Source organism: Chlamydotis macqueenii, chromosome 3, assembly GCF_036417535.1.
Source record: "Chlamydotis macqueenii isolate bChlMac1 chromosome 3, bChlMac1.mat, whole genome shotgun sequence".
NCBI classification, from domain to species: domain Eukaryota; kingdom Metazoa; phylum Chordata; class Aves; order Otidiformes; family Otididae; genus Chlamydotis; species Chlamydotis macqueenii.
In genome coordinates, this window is record NC_141558.1 from 48,462,244 (window position 1) to 48,485,083 (window position 22,840).

The following is a 22,840-nucleotide window of genomic DNA, read 5'->3' on the forward strand; positions in this document are numbered from 1 at the left end:
CAAGCAGGCTATATTTATTCTAGTCCTATATTTTGGTAGTATTTGTTGACAGGTAGCATTAGTACATCATTATAATGCTTCACCCTTGGAGAGGCTGACCTCCTAAAATGCTTTGTTAGAGCCAGTTTTTCCTTCTGCTTGCATGTAGTAAAGACAAAGTAACCCTTGTGTATTTGTAGCAAAGGAAGAAGTTTGCCTCTCCTGCTCTCTCTCATTCAAGCAAACTTACAATATTGTAAGTGAGACTGGGGGGGTGGATGAACTGTTATGATAAAACTACATTTCCTACTTGCTTTCCTCTGAACTTGAAATCGTTATTCTAAAATAAGAAAATTTTCAAGTCCTTGTGTTACAAAATAGGATTTAGTATTATGTGTGGACTCTGAAAAGCATTCTTGTATTTCACAGTGCATTTTAATTAGTGTTTTTGTGGTGATGTTTAGGACATGTATGTTATGTCACCTGAAAATATCTAGCCATCTGAGTTAGGATTGTAATGTGCGTCATGAACTAAGCAAGCTTTTATGAGAAAAAAAAAAAAAAGAGACCTCTAAGAGACAATCCAGACACTGTACTAATGGTAGTTTTGATAACTTAATAAACAAATTTGTAAATCGGTACTGAAAATATACCTCACAGTGGTACTGGGAAAAGTATGCAGAAGAGAGGCTGCTTTCAAAAAAAGTGAGAGAGTGGAACCACTTTCAATGACGTTGGGTCCCACAGAACATTTTACAGGGTGTACAGACCTTGGTTGTTACCTGTTGGCTGTGTTGTGTTTGGGCATAGCATTTGCCTTGCTGCAAATGGTCTATTTAACTGTCAAAAACTGCCCAGCTAAAGACAAGTATTACATACCACTGCAAAGATTTATTCAAATATGCCATATGATGGATGGGGCATTGTAGTTGTTAGGTAAAGGGTATTTGTCGTAGTTTAGACACGCTTGGGACCAAGCTTTGAAATCTCTCACTCGCTCCCCCCACCCTGTTGCTGGGGGAGTGATAATATAACAAAAAGCTCAAGGTTTGAGATAAGGACAGGGAGAGATCATTCAAGTTACTGTTATGGGCAAAACAGACTCGACTTGGGGAAAACTGTTTCAATTTATTATTAATAAAACCAAAGCAGGATAATGGGAGAGAAGAAAAACAACTTACCCCACCCCTCCCGTCTTCCCAGGCTTAACTTCATTTCAAATTACCAGTACCTCCTTCCTCCTCGAGTGGCACAGGGGGGAATAGAGAATGGGGGTTGCGGTCAGTTCATCACGCATTGTTTCTGCTGTACCTTCCTCCTCAGGGGAAGAACTCCTCACATTCCTCCCCTGCTCCATCGTCGGTTCCCTCCCACAGGCTGCAGTCCTTTGTGAACTGCTCTGGTGTGAGTCCACGGGGTGCAGTCCCTCCAGAACAGCTGCCCCAGTGCGGGCCCTTCACGGGCCACAGCCTCCTTCAGGCCTCCACCTGCCCCAGTGTGGGGTCCTCCACAGGCTGCAGGTGGATCTCTGCTCCTCCATGGACTGCAGGGGGACAACCTGCTCCACCATGGTCATCACCACAGGCTGCAGGGGAATCTTGGCCAGGAGCCACATTACTCCTCCCCCTCCTTCTTCACTGACCTTGGTGTCTGCAGCTTTTCCTCTCGCAAGAAATTCTTCACAATCGGCTCAGGCAGATGCCTGTCAGGTTCTCTTCACATCTCTTCACTTTTTGTGGCCGGGCTGGGCCGGCAGGAGGCCAGAGGGTGAAGCCTGCAAGGTCCACAAGGCTCACACTTCTGCTTCTTTGGTTTATTTTTTTTTTTTTCTTCCCTCTCCCTCACCTCAGTTCTTAAATACGTTATCACAGAGACCTTATCACTGTCACTAATTAGCTTGACCCTGGCTGGGAGCAGATCCCTACTAGACCCAGCTGAGTCCACCAGACAAAGGGGAAACTTGTAGCACTTTCTCAGAGAAGCTGCCACTGTAGCCCCACCCACTACCCCAAACCAGCACAGTATTTTGCCTGATTAAGTCTTTACCCCTTAATTTAGGGAAAAAATGAAGCACATGGGTAGACAGGGAAATAAGGTGTTTAAGTAGTTCGTTCTCTGACAGGAGGTCATTTCTGTTGAACTGCAAGCTTAATCCAAATTACATGTCTGCCAAGAGTAATGAAATCGGATATGTTATTTGGAGGTTGATGATTAATTGACTTCATCTACCTCTCCACTTTATTTCTGTCCCTCACTTAAAAGCATTCTGTGAATAGTGAAATTACAAAATTTTTTTTAAAGGAAGTAGAGCCTGTGCACATCTCTCAGACAGCAGACTGGTCCTTATTTTGCATCAGTGTGACGGCATTTTTTGCACTAAATCTGTGTAAACTCTTACAGTCTTAATGTCTCTCTGCTGCATTTGGATCGCTTAAGGGAAAGTAGACTGGTATTTGCACCAGGAAGCAAAAGAGACAGTTGAAAAATAATCTTTCTCAGATGTCAGTGCGTTAGTCCAGTGTAAAAAGAAGTTGCTTCTGCCAATTGTTTGCATGAGAAATTCAGTAAATTGTTGCTGCTTTTTTTCATGTTGCAGGGGTTTTTCTTTCCTTTAGTTTACAGGCTGACATAGTTCACTGTATTGACAGTTGAGGATTCTGATCTGAGTCACCTTGCCATTAGGTGTGGTTGTATCTTCTTAAGGGTTCCCAGTGTTCATGCTTAATTGTTGTTTACTAAAAACTGCCAACAAAAAAGAGTCAGTGCGCCTTTATCTTTTGATTGTATTCACTCCTTGGTCTTCTGTGTATTTAAATTCTTGCAGTGAAGTTGAGGGCTTAATGAGTGGTGTGACTATAGGACACAGACAGCAATAAAACTAAAGCTCCTTGTTTGTTTCTTGGAACCATGTGTCTGTAATGAAACTATACCAACTTGTGCCAGTTTACATCTGCTTCAAATCTGCCTTTTAAGCTTGACAGAGTGATTGATTATTTTAACATCTTTCTGATACCACTAGATTTATCCGTTATGATCCTTACATGGTTAAAGGGTTGACTGCATGAAGTGGTCTTGTTTAGTATGTGTTTTATACTGCTCCATGCTGCACTTCTGAGAGATCAGTAACTTTAATGAGAAGAAATAAATTGTCATCCTTATGCAGAGATCAGCAATATGTTTCTTTGTTTCCAGTAAGTTATTGCTGGCTAAGGTTTTTTTTGGAAAAGCTTTGAAAAACTACTGTTGCTGTCCCAATCAGGTATTTTGAAAGTTACATGTTTCAAAGCAGATTTATTAGAAGATGAAAACCCCGAAGAAGTAGATTTCTAAGGAGTTGCCAGGTTTTTCTACATATTAGTAAATAACACAAGCTTAGTATTCTGTATTGATCAGATTTTGCAACAAATCCAAGTCTAAGTTAGTAGAGATCTTTCAGCTTCTTTAAAATGGATTCTACATATTTTAAAACTATTCTAAAAATAATACAGAGTAACCTTAAGCCTTGAAACTTCAGTCTGAAACTTGGGTTGCTGTCAGATAAGACACAGTCAAATTCTTAACTGTTTGTTCATTGTACTGATTTTTTTTTTTTAGCCTATTCAAACAAAACACATGCATTATTGGTGGTTCCTGCACAGGCACAGAAGTTTGCCACTATGCCAGCTTGTAGTTAGCATTTTGGATGGTAAAGAAAAAAAGTTTTATTAGGACTACAATGATGTCTTGTCTAAAATAAGATATTGCCTTGTTCATTACTGTTCAGAAATGTTCTGGGGTTTTTATCTTTTGCTTTCCTTCTTCCCTCCCCTCCTCCCTTAGATGGCTAATTTATGAAGAACCTGGTTTCCAGGGAGTCCCTTTAATGTTGGAGCCTGGTGAATATCCTAATTTAGCGTTCTGGGAGAAGAAGGAAGCCTACATTAGGTCCATGAGGCCCTTGAAAATGGTAAAATGCTGTTATTACTTGCAAGTTGCATGACCTGTATTTATGTGTTAGAAATAATGTGTTAAGGCAGCTAGATTTTTCAAGACTCACAAAAATGTAGCTCTTTAAAAACCAGATTTTTTAGTCTATAAAATTCTTGAACTTTCAACATTTGATTGCATCCATTTCTGCCTTTAATCTGCCTTCTTATTTTCACTGTGTTCTTCAAGGAAGGTTTCACATTAATTATGTCTTTTCTGTGAGGAGTTGATGACTCTTACAGTGGCCTGTAAGTTGTAGTAGTACAGACAACTTATTTTTTTTTCTTTTTTTTCTTTTTTTTTTTTTTTTTAACAGGGTGGTCGCAAAGTTGAATTCAGTGGAGAGCCAAAGGTAAAAGTCAATGTTTTTCTGATTGTCCAAAGGTATTTTATAGCACATGAACTACACATGGGTAGATAAATATATCTTGATTGTTGTTGGGCTAAACCATGGCAGTTGTGTACCAACTACTGATGGTTTAGTGGCTGGTCCTACTGTATGTGAGCGCACCATGAAACTGCAATTTCTGTCATGTTTATGCATCCATCACATACGTATAGGAGTATTAACAGCTATCTGGATAACGCAGGTGGGTAACAAACACTCAAGCCCTCATGTTGCGTCTCGAAGGGAAAGACTTCTTGAAGAGAATAGAGAGATCCCACTAATTAGTTTCATAATCCTACTTTCTCCCTCTATGTGCCCATGAAAAAGAAACTGTCTGTTGTCAGAATTTATCATGCTCTCTGCAACTTTTCTTTTACTTAATTTCCGCTACAGGTGATCATTTATGAGAAGCCTTTGTTTGAAGGAAGATGTATGGAAATAGAATCAGAGGTCTTTATGTTTGATGACAAGGAATCGGAAGAAAAGCCAAGACTTCCACTTACATCAGTAGGATCCATGAAAGTACTAGGAGGAATGTAAGTGTGGGAAAACACCAGCCATATTTCCCTTTCAGCTGAAGTAGTAACTCCATAGGCTGGAAATTGCAGTGGACAAATTCAGTACCCATTTATTTTCTCTGTTTTCCTAGTTTTGGGGTTTAGATATATGTCTAGGCTAAATTTGCAAATACTCACAGCAAAAGAACAAATTTCACACATCTGTGTCTGCTCCGTAACAGCATGGAGTGGCAGTTGTCCATTTTCACACGCAGATTCTGTTGTTGTTGTTTAGTTGGGTCGCTTATGAGAAGCCTGGGTTTGAAGGCCATCAGTACTTGCTGGAAGAAGGAGCATATCGGGATTGGACAGACTGGGGTGGCTATGATGAAAAGTTGCAGTCACTGCGACCGATTGTTGGCGTAAGTTCCAAGAACATGTGTTAGGTATCTCCTGAGTGCACTGAGATGTCATCTTGCATTTTCCTTATGATGCTTCTCTTTGTTTTAACAGGACTTCACAAGCTCCCATATGATAATGTACAGTGAAAAAGACTTTGGATCAAAGGGTTCCAATATTAATGTGTTAGGAATTATTTCCAATTTGAAAGACACTGGATATGGGCTGAGGACACAGTCTATAAATGTGCTAAGTGGCGTGTAAGTGATATTTTTAATCGCTATTTAGTTTTACATGTGCTGTTCTTTTTAGAATTTGATAGTATTTGTAGGTGGTTTTTTAGCACTCTGACTTCTAATGTCGATGTGGAGTCTTCAGATAAAATTTTTTGCCCTTGACTGCGGAGTGTGAGAAGTAAAGCTGATTGTTTTTGGGAGTATATGCAGTAAATCAGTTTTCTTCTCACTACAAGATTACATGGTCTCAGGAAATGTTGACTTACTGATACACAAAGTATGCGAGTATATGAGATGACATTTCATCAGAGACGTAGAAATAGCTTGTTCTCATGGCTGTATTTTTAGAAAGCATTTCAACAGCAAAATTGTTACAGAACTGATTTCGAATTTTAAAACTAATTTCCAGACTTCTTGCGTTTCACCAGAGGCAAATTCCTTGCTCTTTCTTTCAGTTGTTTGTAAAATTGAAATAACTCTTACCATGCTCACTAATATGGTCTGATATTAAGGAGAATTTAACTGTTCTGAAAAGTAATGTTGCTTTTATAGTGAATCCTATAGGTTAATAGTGTTTTAGTACCATGGCATTGTTTTTTACTATTTTTTTTAACACAGTCATTCCCAAAACTTTCTATTGGCATAGCCATTAACAACTCTTACTGCTTGTGCCACAGACTTTGCTGTTGGATTTTTTCAGTACATCAATTGCAGATTGAGTTTCACAGCTTTGCAGACTGTATCAAAGTGTTTTGGAAATAGAAACAAGTATTAGCAATTGTGTCTCCAAATATACAAAATTACTTAAAGTAGTAGAACCAAAGAAATATGAAACATACAATCTCTCTCCCTGCCTGGTATGCAGGTGACTTGCTGAAAGCTCTGCCTTACCCAGCCACACCCTAAATCCTTCTGTGTGTTATCTGTGTGATATCTCTGCAAGTTTTATCTGGATAAAGATTGCAGAATCAAGCTCAGTACATTCCAGAGGAATGCTTCTAATTTGTATATGAATGTGGTGTGCCAGCAGGATTTTTTCGGCTTGGTGACCTTTGAAGCCACCATGTCCTTCTTGTCTTCTGTAATATGCAAGGGAGATTAATGGGAAAGAGTCACCTCTGAAGGTTGGGAAACAAATTGTGGGTTACCTGTCATGCTGTTTGTGTAGTTGTTCTAGTAAATGTCTGTTGCAGCTGAGATAGGAATCGTACTTGAGTTTGAGTATTCTAGTAATTAGGAGTGACTCTGATACTCTGATGGTAAAGGTAGCTAGAAGTCATTGCAAACAAAACTCTTGTCCCATAAACTCTTCTGCTGCTCCTGTCGTCTCACCTTGTAGTCGCTTGAAGATGTAATTTGTAGCAGTGAGCTTTTTAAAAATCTAGGTGCATTGTTCGTAACAGGTGACTAGCACTCAACTTTTAACAGTCTTGTACAACCCTTTTCTTTCCAAAGAGGTTGTGAGTGTTTGGGGGTTTTGTGGTGGTGTTCTTACTAAATGCTAGTGTGTCAGAAAGGCTGAATGAATCATGTTAAGTCATGCTCAGTAATAAAATGTTTTATTTTAAGCAATAACTAGGTAGAAAGTTCTGGTAGAAAGTTTTTATATCTTTCCTTCCAAGAAATCAGTCATAGAGCAGTGAATAATCCATTGAGCAATTTCCTGAGCTGTTTAGATTGTAATGTACGTGATGTCATAGTGAACTCTGACAGATTCAGTAAAAGCTTGTCATAGTATTTCAAAGTAACCTTCCTGGTATCATATTGAAAATGCTTCTTTAAAAAAAAAAAAAATTAAAAAATGTAAGAAACCCTAAACTTTTCACAGCAATTTTTTAACTAAAAGTATGTAGGGTGAGCAGTTATAGCAGATAACAGATGATCTGTATTTCCCACATAATTAATTTGATTGCTGTGTAATTTAAAGGGCATATCAACGAAAAGAAAGCCTGACACTGCAGTGCAGAGATACTACTGAACAAGTTCTAAGCTAAACTGCTTCTCTAAACTGTATGCTGAAGACAGCCCAGGTCTGCATTTGGGCAGTGAATATTTCATTTTGGGATAATTTAGCACTAGCTGCATTAAAATTTTCAGGTATTGTGTTTATGAATAATATTTCCAAGCAATATTTTTAATGTCTTTGCTAAACTCATTGTAAAGACATTCCGAAAAAAAATATCCTAAGGTCATGAGGATTGACTTCTTTAAAAATTAAAATGTTTTGCTCTTGACCATTCTTCAGAGATAGGCCAAGCATAAAATCCAGGATATTTTATTCTTCTGCCGTTGGGGCAGGAGAAAGCAATCCAGACTGCCTGAAAATAGGAGAGGCCTTTCTTCTTTTAAGTAGGGTTTGATCTTCCAAATTGGCAGAATTTTAGGTGGCGGAAAATTGGAGTGTTTACTAGCAACAGCTAACACCCTTTACAAGTTTAAGCAAGTACTAAAATCAACTGTTGTACAATTTTGATTTCCTCTCTGCTTAAAAACTCCTCAAGCTTGTATTTAATAGTGATCAAAATCACAAGAGTTGCGTATTTGAAATGTGCCTTTTCTTTATCCGTAAACACACCAAATCTTTGCCAAAAATACTGGAAAAGCCCCTGTCCTTTAATTGATCCTTTTTGAACTTGGTGGAAGAACTTTTCCAGATTTGTTTTCTTTATGTAGGCGTTTGTTTTACTGTGGTCCTGTAATAAGCCTGGTTTTCCCCTAATTTTCAAGTAATTAGTCGACAGTGCAGGTCTGGCTGCTTCTAGTATACATATGGATAGTGATATTAAGGAAATCATTAGGTGATGATTACTTCATAAACAGGAGCCAGAATGTAGTAAATTTAATCTAAATGCACTCGAGAAGGTAACATGGGTGAAACTGAAGAGACGCGAGGTACATGAACAAACCTCTACTGCGAGCTGAAAAGGACAAGAGCCCTTGGCTACCTGTGGGAGAACATTTCAAACAAAGCTTCCACTTCCCTCCATCTCTGAACTGAACTGAATTGACACTCAAGAGAACCTTTCAAGGAGTCACAAAACTAAAGTTTGCAAATCCCTGGGATACTAGGAATCACAAGCACGAAGGAATAGGATGAGGCACCTGTTTTCTCTCTTTCCTATAAACAGAATTTTGTTACCTCTTCCTCTCTATTAATCATGCTACGAATCTGCAAGTGCCAGCTAACTGCCTGACCCCTCGTGGTCTATCTGACTAGCATGTACAGGCCAATTTAAACCCATTTCTTCAGATAGTATTTGAGCTTTAAACATTGTGGATGCTGTTTCAGACCTGAAAGAGTGTTGCTGTGCCTGAACGCTCACTTTTTACAGCTATGGCATTTAGTGTAATGAAGGTGTTGGTTGCCATTTCTTCTGTAGCTGAGAGAGAAGGTCCTTCTAGAACTTGGGTAATCTATCCTAACCTAAGATGAGACTGAGCAGTGCAAAAAGAGGGATTGCCCCTCTCAGCTAATGTTAGAAAGAGCATACATGATGAGAAATAGCCAAAGCTGATTTTTGGCAAGTTATCTATCTCTGGGTTCTTTTCTTGGCTATTCTTCCAGACCATTTTTGGAGCTGTGCTTCCTCGACATCATATATGGAAGGCTTTGGGGAAAAATACTGTGTGTGTAATAGTACTAACAATATATAAACGATGCTTTTCTCTACTTCTTTGGTTCCAGGGGCATGGATGGTGCAGAGGAGTGAAGATCTTGAGCACCACCATGCCAGCAACCTGGGATGAGGCTGCTGCTCATCCTAACGAAGGCAATTTGTAGGGCTAGGGGTTACAAAAACTGTTGTGTTTAGGAGAACTCACTCCCTCTGGGGCAGGGTTGTTGTTGCCGTGCTGCAGAGCAGTACTTCAGTTTTTGTGGTGCCTGGCAGCTGGGATGTGACTCTCTTGCTGAGATACAGAGGTGATGTCTTGCTCTCCAGGCCTTTCTGTTAGTCAGAAGTTGGATTGAGGCAGTGCTCCTTCCTAGGAACAGTCTTGATGTCTGACAGGTTTAGCTGGTACTGAATTCAGCTGCCTGTCCTTGATGTTGTTATTACTTCTCTCAGCAGCTTGTATGGGGTTCTGAATGAAGTGGAAAAGTGCAAATATTTCACCAGTAAGCCCTGACTCTAGAAACTCTCTAACTGCATGTGCTGACTTGCATGGGAGAGTGGTACTTACTTATTTATTTAAATCCTGTTGATTTCAACATAAAACATGTGCTTAAAGTGAGATACATCAATTACTTCTGTATTCAGACTTCTTTTTAGATGGGGGAAAACAAAGTAACTGCTGTAAAGAGATTCTTAGGAGGCACCTGGCATATTTTATCATTCACTTAATATCAGAAACACTTATTTGCATAGAAGTCAATCACTTTAAACTGTCATGCGCTGTAGTTGTACCCTGGCGTTTGTGCACTGAAAAATCTAATGAATGTCTGCTGAAGAAATTGGTTAAGGAAACCTCATTTTCACAGCTTTTGGTATATGTGACATACAGGTATAGACACAGCTGAGACATCTGAACTGTCTGCTCAGTTTATTGTACATACCAGTGTCTCTTTGATGAATTACTATGAGGTGATTTTGAAATGTGCCTTGAAATATGCCTTAAGTAATTAGTGCATAACAAGTTAGAATAATGGATTATATCTGAGGCAAACCAAGAGATGTGAACAGTGGTAAATGTGAATCACTATATGAGTGTTTGCTATGAACAAATAATACAAAGTTCATACTCTCAGCACATATGTGTTGATGCAGCTTTATTTCAGTTTGAAGTTATCCCACTTCTTGTATCTGCAGAGGCTGTGACATTTGTTCTTGGAATAAAACTGCAGCTTAATACAATTCAATTGCTGGACACACAGATAATTTTATGGTGAATTTAGATGGTGAGAGTTAGCCTCCACTGCAAATGATAAGTTCCTTATCACCTTACTGCTTTATGATGTGATTTTTTTGGTTAGTGTTGAAACTCTGCAAGAAGACTGCACTGAAAGTGGATTTTGGCATAACCTAGCGTACACTTGTTATGCAGCACACGGGCTAAAATTAAAAGCTGGTTGACTACGAGTAGAAAATTATCTCGTAGAACTAGGAACCAGCAAGATGTCCTGATACCTGCATAAATACAGTGAATGAAAATCAGCTGTTACTGTGGCCAGTTCTAATATTGGCACTCAAAAAAACTCAAACAAAAAAAAGGATGCATTTAAAAAAGAGCCACAGTGTAATGATGAGGAAGTTTGGGAAGTCTAGCAGTGAAAGGCAATAGGAGTTACGCAGGTTATTACAAAACCAAAGGTAGTGCCGATCCAGGAATGCTTTATCTGGGCTTTCAGTATGGAGCTAGGGTGAGAAGAATGCCATAATACAAGGCTTATTGAATGTGGAAGACTACGGATAGCAAGACTAGCTGATAGTGGATACTTCAGATTAGAAATAAAGCACTGAGGGGGTGATTGAACATCGGAAAGATATATGTAGGGATTTGGTTGCTTTTCTAATACTTCAAGTTTGTGTCTTACAAGTTCAGTTTCTTTCAAAAAGGCTTGTTCTAACTGATACAGGAGTTACAGGCTTTATGCAGAAGTCTGAGTTTGTGGTGGCCTGTGTCAGGCATGAGATCTGACTGAGTCGTCATAATAATGGCTTTGAATTTAAATACGTTAATCTGGTCAAATCTGTGATGGTTTCAATGCTCAGCTTTCAAGGATGTTCTTCCCGCTGATGTCTGTGGTTTGTAGTAGGGAACAGCCTGCTCTTATTAGCATGTATGCCTCTTGCAACTCAGCTTTCTGTTGGGGTGTGTGTGTGTTTGAACACAACTGAACTGTAGGTACAGGCAACATTAAAAATCAATATTGCTATCTTTACTGCCCAGACGACTCTGAAAGTTAGTTTTATCTCAAAAATTGTATTCTGATACCTGTCTATTTTTCTAGGAACAAACTTCATCTAGATAAATAATAGAATTGAGAAACATCTTGAAACATTCTTGCTGGAGAGAGCTTTTAGGATATCTAGCAGATGACGTATTTGAACTTGCAGTCTGCTTTAGCTAATTCACTCTGATTCATATCGATGTAGTGGGGTGAAGGGAAGTAAAATTTGCATGGGTTTTGGAGTATCAGATACGCAGGTTTGTTGAGGGTTTTAGTAGCATCACAATTCGAGACTTGAGGGGAGAAATATTTTATTTGTTCTTACATTGTAAGGCAGTAATGAATATACACATTTGTATTTTGGAAAAGTAGCGTGGCTTCTACCCCTCACCCTCTTCTGTCTCTCTTAGGTGGGTGGCTTATGAGAATCCTGAGTTTACCGGGGAGCAGTATATATTGGCTAAAGGGCTGTATCCCAGCACTGAAGCATGGGGGGGAAAGAATTGCAAAATATCTTCAGTTCAACCCATTATGATGGTAAGGAGTTCATTTTATACTCATTTTGCAAGATTCTCTGAAGTATTTGGAATATAATTTTTCTATCAAATTCAGTTTATTTACATTCTTTAAACAGTAATTAATAGTAAACTTTTGTATGTCATTTTGTCACTGTTTAAATATTTTTTTTCCTCTGAACTTTTGCAGGATGTTGTTGGAAGCGAAAGGGGTAAAATCAAGGTAAGATGCTTCTCAAAGTGCGTGAAACATACTGTGTAGTGTCAGTAATATGTATAAATAAAGAAGTGGTCTTTTGCGACTGATGGTTGCAAAATTTGGTATTTGCACAGATCGTTGACTAGTCAGACAAAGAGTGAGAAGTGCAGGTGAAGGAAGACTGCTTTCCAAACCTCTTCAGTGAGGCACATTAAGGCCCAGCAAAGGTGGGATTTAATACACAGCTACCACCAGAACTTTCTCAGGTCACAGGCAATGTTTTGGTTCAGCAAGTGAGCTGTTTTGGGGTATCAGTGGTTGTTCTGAGGAGCTGGAGCCTGCAGCCCTCTATGTAGAGGAGCAGGTATCTGGAGTCTGTTGCTGAGGCAAGGGCTCTGCAAGTTAGATGTTGTGCATGGTACAGTTGCGACTTAATTCCTTTTGAACCCAGTTCTTTCATTAACAGTTCTGCTAATGGTGGTTGCACTTTAAGGGAATCTTCTTCACTAACAAATACTGCTGAGTTGTGCTTAAAAGTTAATGTCATCTTTGTCAATAATTAAGAGCAGGAAATGGCAGGGAGAACTTGTCTGTTCAGTGAGTTAACATATTTTTACATTGGACTGTCACCTGTGTGCAAGTACTAATGTGTAATTTTGACGGTGAGGCTAATGGGCAGCTTTTTTCATCCTTTTGTAATTCTGAACCTTTTCATGTTTGTCCCTGGACAAAGTTACTTTTATTTTAATTTTGATCAAAATGATGAGTATGTCAAGGAACTAAAAACTAGGGGAAAAAAGTTTTACCTGTCTCATTTTGCATTCTTGATTAGTAGCATGCCTCACAGGAATCTCCTGCATAGGGATAAAGTGTAAACTATCGGGATAGAAATCTCAAGGCTGCTTATTTTCAGCTATGTGCATAAAAAAAAATATTTGCATCTATATATTTTGTGCCTGTTAAGACTTTATCCTAAGGAAACAAAGAAGTAATGGCTTGTAGTCAACAGACTGCATCCCTTGTCAGCATGTTCCTCTTTGGAGAACGCTGTACATGCCCACACTTGTATCTTTGTTAAGAGTGAATAAAGCTGGTAAGCATGTGATAATGTGAATGACTTCCGTGTGATCAGGGTTAATTATCCTCTAACCAAATTAGCAGGTTTGCCGCTTCGAATTTTTTTTCTTTTTAACAAGGACAAAAGAGACTGGGTGACGTATCCTCTCTTATCCTCTGAGCAGAGAAAGAATTGACATGACTGTAACTAGAGCTGTAACAGGCACATAAAGCCCGTCTACCCTGGGAATATAACCATGCCTGCTGGCATGCTGTCTGAGTGCTTTGCCAAGATTATGCACCATCTATGTTCTGAGAGACAGATGGTTTTCATTTAGTGGGAAGAGTATGTAATTTGGAGATTAAATGGATTAATAATCTAAAACAGAACTGTTTATGTCCCTTTACTAAAGATACGCCTATTCTGGCCGTTCTGTGGGAGTTAAAAAATCTTCTCCAGCAGATAGTCCAAGGAGCTATCTTTGTTAGTGTTGTTTTATTTATTTTGTATGTTACTGAGTGATTTACAGCCATAAGTAATTTTTAGTATTGTTACCTTGCTGTCCTGAACAAGGATTGCAACACTGAAGAGGCAACAAAAAATCTGTGTAACTGAGGAAGCGTGGGTGCTTTAAGTAAGTTTTAGTCTACTTATGGAGGTAATGGAAGAGACATGTTACTGAAGGTTGATGAATGAATTATTTTAAAATATGTTTCTAACTTTTTAAAGGTCCAGTTATTTTCAGAGCCTGAATTTAAGGGTAACTGCCAAATATTTGAAAAAAACACAAGATGTATTGATTCATTTGCTGTGAAGTCTTCAAAAATTTTAGATGGCAGGTAAGTTATATTGAATGAACATTGCAAAATCACTAAAATGGTAAAAGCAACCAGCTTTCTAACACCTGAAGTGGTTTCGCATATGGGGACTTACAGAGAACAATGCTTTGCAGTTTATGCATCAATCTTTAGCTTGTCAGGACAAAACATCGTAAATAATTTTTCTGTCAGTAGCTCTTGCTAAAGACTGAGAAACACTAGCATCATTTTACTTGCACAGAATTCTTAAGAGGCAATTTCTTCTCCTTCTTCCTGCAGCTGCATATTGTATGACCAGGAAGAATTCTCTGGTAACCAGTATGTGTTAGAAGAAGGAATTTATCCTGATCTGACAGCGATGGGTTGTCCACCTCAAGCAGTTCTAAAATCTTTACGGATTATAAATATTGTAAGTAAAGCTATTAGAAATATTGTAAAGTAAAGATAAGTATACTGATGACTCTGACCTCCCTATTTTTTTGCAACAGCAAAAATGCTAGGGACACACAGACAACAGAGTGTTGTTGAGTTTTTTTTCCTGTTCAGTAGCAGTTAAATGTCCTAGCTGCGGTCAGTTTTTTTGACCTCTGTGCTGGTTTTGCAAAGGAGAGGACATCACAGAGGCAGCTGCCTGGCATCACTGTTCTTAATAACAACATATAAAAGGACTTCTGTAAAAAGAATCAAGGATGCGTCAGATAGACTCTTTATTTCCCAGTAGGAGGGACCATTTGAAGTGTGTTGAGAAATGTCAGTAGGACAGTGTTAAGAAATATCTGTACTGCGGACCTTGTTTTTTGTGCATATTAAAAAGTGGACTTAACCAAGCAACTTTGCATGAAATACATGTAATTATAAAACACCGTTGCTATCATTAGGGAAATGCAATTTGGGTTAATCACGAAATAATGCACCCTTCTAGATAAAGTAAAGCAACACCCAATGCCACTTGGCAAAATCAGACAGCGCTGTTGTTATGTGTGGTGGATGCAAACTAAACAACATTTACATATTTTGTAACTCATCAGTGGCAAGGAACGAGTTTTCTCAAGCCTATAACCAATCATGATGATGGATTACTTATGGAATCTGCAAGTATCTTTTAAGATCGAAGTAATTACTAGCAAAATGTGGTCAAGAATCCAGGAACTTAGGGTGATGTAAAGAGATGGTAAAAAAAGGAGTACACTATTGACTCTCTTCTTTGAATTTGGCAATTTTATTGCACTCCACTGTAATTCTGGTAACCTGTCAGTGATGTAGCAGTTAACGAAGGAGAACTAGAATGTGTCATCCTCTTTCATGTCTCTGGAGCGTTTTGATGTACAGTATAAACAAACATCTGCAGCGAGTACGTCTGCCTTCTGAACTCTTTGGCTGTCCAGTAGGCTGATCCTATTAAAAACAGTAGAAGTGTTTCTACCCAAGCTTGGTGGGTGATCACCATGCATTAAAATAGGCTCTTTGGTACATGTCAGTATTGAGTTCTTGGGTTTAAAATGCTTGTTTCAAGCTGGAAGAATCAGTTTACTTTTGTAAGATTTATTATTTGCAACAGAGACTGTTGTGTTAAAACAGCCAAATGCCAGTTCTGTGCATCTTTAAGTTCTTATAATTTTTGAAACTTTTTCTAGCCCCACAATTCATCACACTTCAGAGATTAGCATGGAGCTGCATGTGGCTGCAAGTCACATGCTGCTGCTTCCTTCTTCAGAGGCTTCCTACCTTCGGAGAAGAGGAAAATGGGTTGCTTTGCTCAGTGGTTTATCAGCAAACCAGAATACAGAGAGCAAGAAGTTAGATGGAAATGATCATATTACACTGTTAGTTTTTCATAATTTTTACAAAAGCCTGAACCTTATTATTCGAGATACTGGTTTCACCTGTCAGATTTATTTTGGGACTGGTTTTTTTTGCAGTGCCAATCTTAATTCCTCCCCACCATCCGTCATTCCCATAACTTTCCCCTAATTTTTCTGTGACATTCGTGTACAAGAAGCTCCTTTGCTATTTTAGTGTGTCACGTTACTGTGCTTAACCAGTTTAACTCCCTTTTGCAGGGATCCATTTCTAAGGGGCCATAAAAAAAGGAAATGAAAGGGATATTTGATAAACTTGGACATGAAAGTTAAAAGGGCTTTTGTTCATAAGCTCGAGGTTTTTGTTTTTTTTCATACCACTGTATCTGCTTGACTGTGCTGGCTACGTGCTCCACATAGTTGTGCTGCAGATAGAAAATAGCATTTTTCCTTCTTTGATTTGCTGCATGTTCTTTTTCCTGAACATAGTATATAAAAACAACTGTGAATATGATTTATGCTTGAACAGTTATGCTGAAAATACTTATTTCAAAGAGTTGCTCACTAAAAATAACTAAATATGGATACACAGGAGCACCAGCTTGGTAGAGCGCAGTACATGGGGAGTATTGAAAGAAAACTCATGAGCTGACCTTGCACTTCTTTCTATAGAGAACTTTTTATGTAACAGTGTTGCTGCTGAATCTAAAAAATGCCTAGAGTGGAAGGTGTGGCAGAAAATTGGAGGATTTCCTTTTTTGTCTGTGTTTTCTTTGTAAGTAGATTATTTCTGCAGCGTTGCATGTGGCTCAAGAGCTACTGCCTGACCAGTTGCATGGCTCAGAGTGCAGGTCTGATGGTCTCAGCATGGCTGAGGGGTCAGAGGGTCTGAGACATCATCATGGTGTGACTGTTCCTGTTGGGCTCTTTGCCCACAATGACATACGACAGTCTAACTGGTGTTAACCTTTCATGGTGGGGATGAGCGTACTCTGATTTTGGAGTAAGCCGAAAGGCCTCTGCTGGCATTTTCTACAGCCTAGCATGAGGTGTGTGATCAGGAAGCGTAGCTCAGCTACTGTCTGATAACCTGGACTGCTGCAGCGATAATGCTGATGCTCATGCAACATTGTCATCCAGGCTGTTAAACATCTAAAGGAGATTAAAGAGGAATTTAAGCACTGTCTAGAAATTGGTAGGCATGAGGTCTTGCCTAACAAACTCACACGGAAGCACAGATATCTGGTGCCGTGCATGTACGGAGCCACCTCTGCCTTGGAGGGCCTGTTTCCATGCCTGAGGCCAGATGCGAGTCTGTCGAGACTTCGTGTCATGTTGGGTGTTCCCAATGCAGTTGATGTGTGACGAGCATGCCAAACACATGCCAGCAGGAAGGAGCTCTTCTGGCTATGGCATTAGTTTTATGCAGTTGCTGCTGGAAGATTTGTGAGAAAGGGAGTGGCAGGGTCATTTCTCTCTATGAGTGCAAACTGTAACACCAAGGCGCTCAGACTTAATTGACTTTACCCTGAGGGATTTCAAACCTTGACCTCCCAGCTTCCAGGGGAGAGCCTTAAGTGTGAGGGCTTTATTCCAGTCCACTCTAGATACCTTGCCACATGATAAAGAGTCCGAGGTTTGTTAACCAGAAGACATTTAAAATGGATTCAGTGATGCAGGGAGCTTCGTGTGGGTGGAATACCGTGGAGACCATAAGCATTTTGACAGAGGGAGAAGGATCATCTCCCCACAGCAATTTGGAGGATTCAGATATTACAGTTTTTGCTTGAGTCATGAATTTAACCTCAGAAATATGAATCTTGAAGCTCTTGTCTAGTCAGAGATTGATGCTGCCATAACCTACTTGAGAGCACTAAGTGATAAGCAGTGCTGACAAGGCTGTCATAATCTGAAGCTGTAGAAATCAATATTATCTTACTGTGTGTTCAAGTCTGAAGGTGAAAATTCCTACAGTGAGTGGAGTTTAGTGCAATGGAAGAGGGATATGGCATTAATTAAAGATACCGTGTAAGAATCAACTGCAGAGACATTTGTGTGTGCCTTAAGATAAGGAAGTTCTATGTTCCATGGAAGATCTCTTGTGTGTTTTGTATAAGGGCTTTTAATTACTTTTAAAATTTTCCTTTAAGTAATCTGCTGCAGAGCAAAAACTTTATTCAAGGTCTTTGATCTTAAACAATCAAGAAGAAACTTCTGAAATAAAAGGGTTGTGTTGAATAAGTTCACAGTCACCATCTGGAGTTCTAACATCCTATAAAAGTGCCCATCTTCCTTTCGCAGGAGCTGTCTGAGCCATGCATAGCTCTTTTTGAAAAGGTGTGTTTCCAAGGAAAGAAAATTGAACTCAGTACAGAAATATTAAATCTCCAGTTCCTGGGATACAATCCTCGAATAGCTTCAGTTCAAGTCCTTGGGGGCATGTAAGTTTAAAATAATTTTTTTGTTCTTTAGAATTATGTGCTATTCAATAGAAAAATTACAGATGTTAGAAACCAGGGAGTATAACATTAGAATATCATAATGTGTGTAGTGCATTTAATGCATTTTCTTCTTACAAAACCTTTTCACAATCCTGTTTCAACAACATGTTATCACTGACTGGTGCCCCGTGCTAGAAGTTGAAATGAATTTGAATAAAGCTCACAATAAAGCTCATGTCATATTGTAAAAGCCAGCTTGCATAGCATCCTTAAAAGCAGCTTCTGTGCTCTTGGTTTAGGTCTCAGACATAAAAAAAAAACCAAACCGTGTCATGTGTCATAAGTTCAGAATGTTTAAATAAGTCTTCACATTCATCCTTTTACTTAGATGTTATGGACACGGTGGTACAATCAGATCATGATCTGGCCCCTCTTGGCATTAGTAATAATCCCTTTTACTTCAGGAATTGGGTCAGACTCTTGGTTGTAAGTCTAGCAGTTAAATTTGTTAGATATTTTTAAGCAAGTGTGTTCTCTAAATTTACTTTTGAAGATCATGTAAAAAAGTAGTCTGTGATGAAGTTAAAAACTGTCTGGAAGCGTTTTGAAAACTACCGTGCTATCTTCTTCCAGTGTTTCAGCAGATGTGTTAGATTTCTCTTTTTGTGTTCTTCCTGTTGTTAACCTCTACCTCTAAGATACTTGCCCCAAGTATATATTCAGTTTTGTTCTAACTTTAAGAATGTGACATTTTTTTAACGATCGATCCCTGTTACTGTTGCTTTGCATTTAAATACGCTCTTTTGAAGAAGTGAATTTCCAAGGTATGTGCTAAGAGATGCTGTTGGATAGCTTAAGACTGCCCTCAAGTGGATAGCTAATACCAGATCTGTAGAGCAAACCATTTTCCCCATCTGGATAAGCTGGTCAAAGGGTTTCCTTAGCACATTGAACTACTTGAAACATAAAGGTCATAAGAAAAGGTACATGCTTCATATTCTTAAGTTACCTGAGATTTCAGTATCTTTCACCTTTCAGTACCTTTCACAATATAGTTGATTTTCACTTTCCGTAACATGAAATAACATTAAGTCAAACAAGAACATGGTTACTATGATTCCAGGTAACGGAATAACAAATTGTGTGTGTTTCCTGTGCAATGAATATATGTGTTTTTTTCTGGTTGATCACTGAAAGCCTATAGAGTATGATAGGAAAATTCTGATTTCATTATAGCAGTATCAGCTGCTGAAATGTGTCAGAATACAGGTTTTGGAGTGTCATTGCCCCTACTGCCTCCCTTATTGAAAGAGTTTTCATCTTCTCTTCTTTTGCTAAGAGACATCCAGGGGGACCTTACAGCAGCCTTCCTAAAGGGCAAGTAGGCTTATAAGGGTAGGTAGGAAGGCTTATAAGAGAGATGGGGAGAAACTCTTTAACAGGGCCTGTTGCAATAAGACAAGGGATAATGGTTTTAAAATAGAAGGAGGTAGATTCAGACGGGACATAAGGAATAAATTTTTTACAATGAGGGTGGTGGAACACTGGAACAGGTTGCCCAGAGAGGTGGTGGATGCCCCATCCCTGGAAACATTCAAGGCCAGGTTGGACAGGGCTCTGAGCAACCTGGTCTGGTTGGAGATGTCCCTGCTCCTTGCAGGGGGGTTGGACTAGGTGACCTTTAAAGGTCCCTTCCAACCCAAATGATTCTCTGATTCTATCTGTTTATGATTCTTTTAATTTCATACCTGGGGATAGAAGCGTATTAGGCTGTGAAAAAGCACCAAAATTAAGGTGAGTGTGCTTCTGGATATAGAGGTCTACTGACAAAATCGGTCAGAGGAAAGGAGGTAACAGGAAAATGTGCACATTCAGTGTTTGTGTACTGAAAAACCTATGGCTATTGGACAGTCACAATAAATCAGTGTGAAAACTCAACAAATTGCACTGTATTGCAGCGTATTTCAAAGTCTAGTTGTAATTCACTCCCCGTGCCAATAGTAGAAAAGCACAAGTCAGGTTTTGACAGCTTGCTGTCGATGTGATTGTAAATGTGGTTGGATGTGTGCTAGCAAAAGCTAAACAAAATTTTTATATATGCTTTTTTTCTCTATTTTTTTCCTTTTTTTTTTTTTTTTCCCTTTCAGGTATTTAGAAAGAAGAAAGGTGTTCTGAAATAAAACCTCTGTTAAAATAGCCTAGAGAATTTCACCCTGTTGCAGTTCCAGTATTTACTTGTTGCAGTAGTTATTTCCCACATGGGTCAGGCCTGTCCAAATTAAGATACACAGAACTACTGGTTCTGCGTATACCGTGTATGTAACATACACATATGTGCTCCTTGAGGAGTCACAGAACCTCCTTAAAACACATGATCTTTAAAAGTTGGGTTCTTCCTTTAAGACAAGAAAATGCTTTGTTTCATCCAACTTGTAATTTTTATATAACAGGGCTTTAAAACGTGAGCTCCAGTGTATTCGTCTTAATGCTATTGATTTAAATCAGGATGTGATTTTACTGTTTTGGAAGACCTGTTAGAAATAAGGTCATTGGCTTTCCAAAGCCAAACACTACTACTTTGTGGGCCAGATTTCTGTTAAACCCATTTATTCATTACAAAGCAGGATTTGGCAGTAAAGGCATTCTGTCTTTTTTTTTTTTTTCTTTTCCTTGTAGATGGATAATTTATGAGCATAGTAATTACAGAGGGCGTCAGATGTTGTTATCACCAAATGAAATTCCAGATTGGTATGAAGTGAGTGGCTATTGTCAGATAGGTTCTCTGAGACCTTTACTGCAGGTGAGTAGGCTCTGATATGAGATTATCAAATACTAATTTATATTTTGTAATGAGGTGGGGGGATATTATACCGTTGAAAGCAATGTTACGGTCTTGATGCACGTCACAAGCTGCAGCAGTGACAACAAGCAGTGTAAAGATAGTTTCACTTATAATAATAGCTATTTGATTATGCTGCATGTCTTTGCAGTTCTACTGTTTACACTGTTCGTTAAGCATACTTTAGACCAAAGTATAGAAGACAGCACATAAGGATGGACTAAATTATTTTAACAAATAATGGCTATAACTACTATATAACCATTATTTTAAGTTGTTTTATAATTACTGGCCAGACTGGTCACTGGTGTACTATTTGCATTATTTTTGAAACAAGAAAATTGATCAACAAAATTGGATGCTTCAATTAGTAGTGATTTTATGTTGATTAAGGGGTGAAGGTCCTTCCCTGCTGTTACATGGCAGAATAATTTGCAAATCTAATGCAAAACTTAGGTGTCCTTTTCATTTTGTTCTCTAACTAAGGGCCATGTGATTTGGTCCAATGCTGCCGCAGTCCTGTGAGCTTTAACATTTGAAGTTCTTGCTGAGCCATGTTTTATTGAGGAAACAACTTTTTCTAATTCACAGATTACTTGTACCTGTAACCGAATGGATTTGCTTGCTGTCATAGCGGTGTCTTTGTATAGCCTTAAGCAGAGCTAGGAATAATGCATTTTGACTGCCCTGGCAGAGAGCTTGTTTAAACAGAAACGTTAATGTATAACAAGCTGCAGCATGAATGTGCAGTGTAATACTTGCTGCCAGTGAAATAAGCAGCACTGCAGAAGTGCATCCTTAACGAAAGCTAAGAGCATCTATACAAAAAGCTAGCAGAGAGAAGTCAGCGCTGCTCTGAATTAAAAATTCTTAGCTTTCCACTGTGTGCTGGTCTCAGTGCATAGGAAAACCTACAAATCTCCATGCAGAATGAATGGCGAGTTTTCAAAGCCTGGCTTGTCCTAGGCATTTATAGACTTTGGAATTAAATTTCTAAAATAGAAAAGCTTTCTGAAAGAAAGATGGAAGCATGGGTTTCAGCACTGAGCAGTAATTGCTCTGAAGATAACCAGAGCAGGATGTGTTCTGCACTGAGACTGTGGTTAAAGAGTTGTGTTGTTTTCTGCAGAAACGCGTGTACTTCAGGCTTCGAAACAAGGAAACAGGAAAATTCATGTCAGCTGATGGAAACTTAGACAACCTGAATCTTCTCAGAATACAAGTTGCAGAAGATACAGACTCAGATGATCAAATATGGGTTTACCAGGATGGATTCATAAGGTGCCGGGTGAGGTTCAAGTTCAATGTGAATTTTCTCTTTTCCTCTCCAATAGTAGGGCTTTCTGAATTAAATTCCTACTGTATCCTCTTAATTTATTTTATTGGCTTACTCTGTTTCAGCTGCAATGTAATCTTTTTGTAGGTTTTTTTTTTTTAATTGAACTGTGCCTTTTTCAGGTGATACAAACTAGTTGTATGATAGATTTTTGGATGTAATTGAAATTTTGAGATGTTTTAGTTATTATTTACTTTTCCCCTAAAGAATAGTAGCCTCGTAAGTACAGTTAACACCAGAAGATTGTTGTCTTGCTCTTACTGAGCTCCTTCCACTTTCATACCATCTTTCTCCACAGTGAAAATACCACAAAAGTGTCAAAGAGAGGGGAGACCTTTTAAAATGCAGACCCTTCTTGATAATACTTTGTACTATGCATACCTTGTGGTAGGTCGATTAGTGTAATGTAGGTTATATCCTCTTCTGCATTCAGACAAGCTTAAAGACAAAATCCTACTCCTTTGGGTTTTGGGGGAGTAGG

At 38.8% G+C, this 22,840-nt stretch overlaps 1 protein-coding gene across 1 annotated transcript in view; it reads left to right on the top strand.

Moving 5' to 3' along the window:
* Nucleotides 1–22,840, top strand: part of CRYBG1 (crystallin beta-gamma domain containing 1) — a 102,470-nt gene that overhangs the window by 72,738 nt on the left and 6,892 nt on the right. The window contains exons 10-21 of the mRNA XM_086744987.1: nt 3,799–3,925; nt 4,262–4,297; nt 4,727–4,869; nt 5,126–5,252; nt 5,344–5,489; nt 11,766–11,892; nt 12,061–12,093; nt 13,856–13,965; nt 14,224–14,353; nt 18,045–18,184; nt 20,861–20,984; nt 22,153–22,311. Of these exons, the coding sequence (XP_086601113.1) occupies nt 3,799–3,925; nt 4,262–4,297; nt 4,727–4,869; nt 5,126–5,252; nt 5,344–5,489; nt 11,766–11,892; nt 12,061–12,093; nt 13,856–13,965; nt 14,224–14,353; nt 18,045–18,184; nt 20,861–20,984; nt 22,153–22,311 (1,402 nt within the window). The remainder of the gene's footprint in view (nt 1–3,798; nt 3,926–4,261; nt 4,298–4,726; nt 4,870–5,125; nt 5,253–5,343; nt 5,490–11,765; nt 11,893–12,060; nt 12,094–13,855; nt 13,966–14,223; nt 14,354–18,044; nt 18,185–20,860; nt 20,985–22,152; nt 22,312–22,840) is intronic.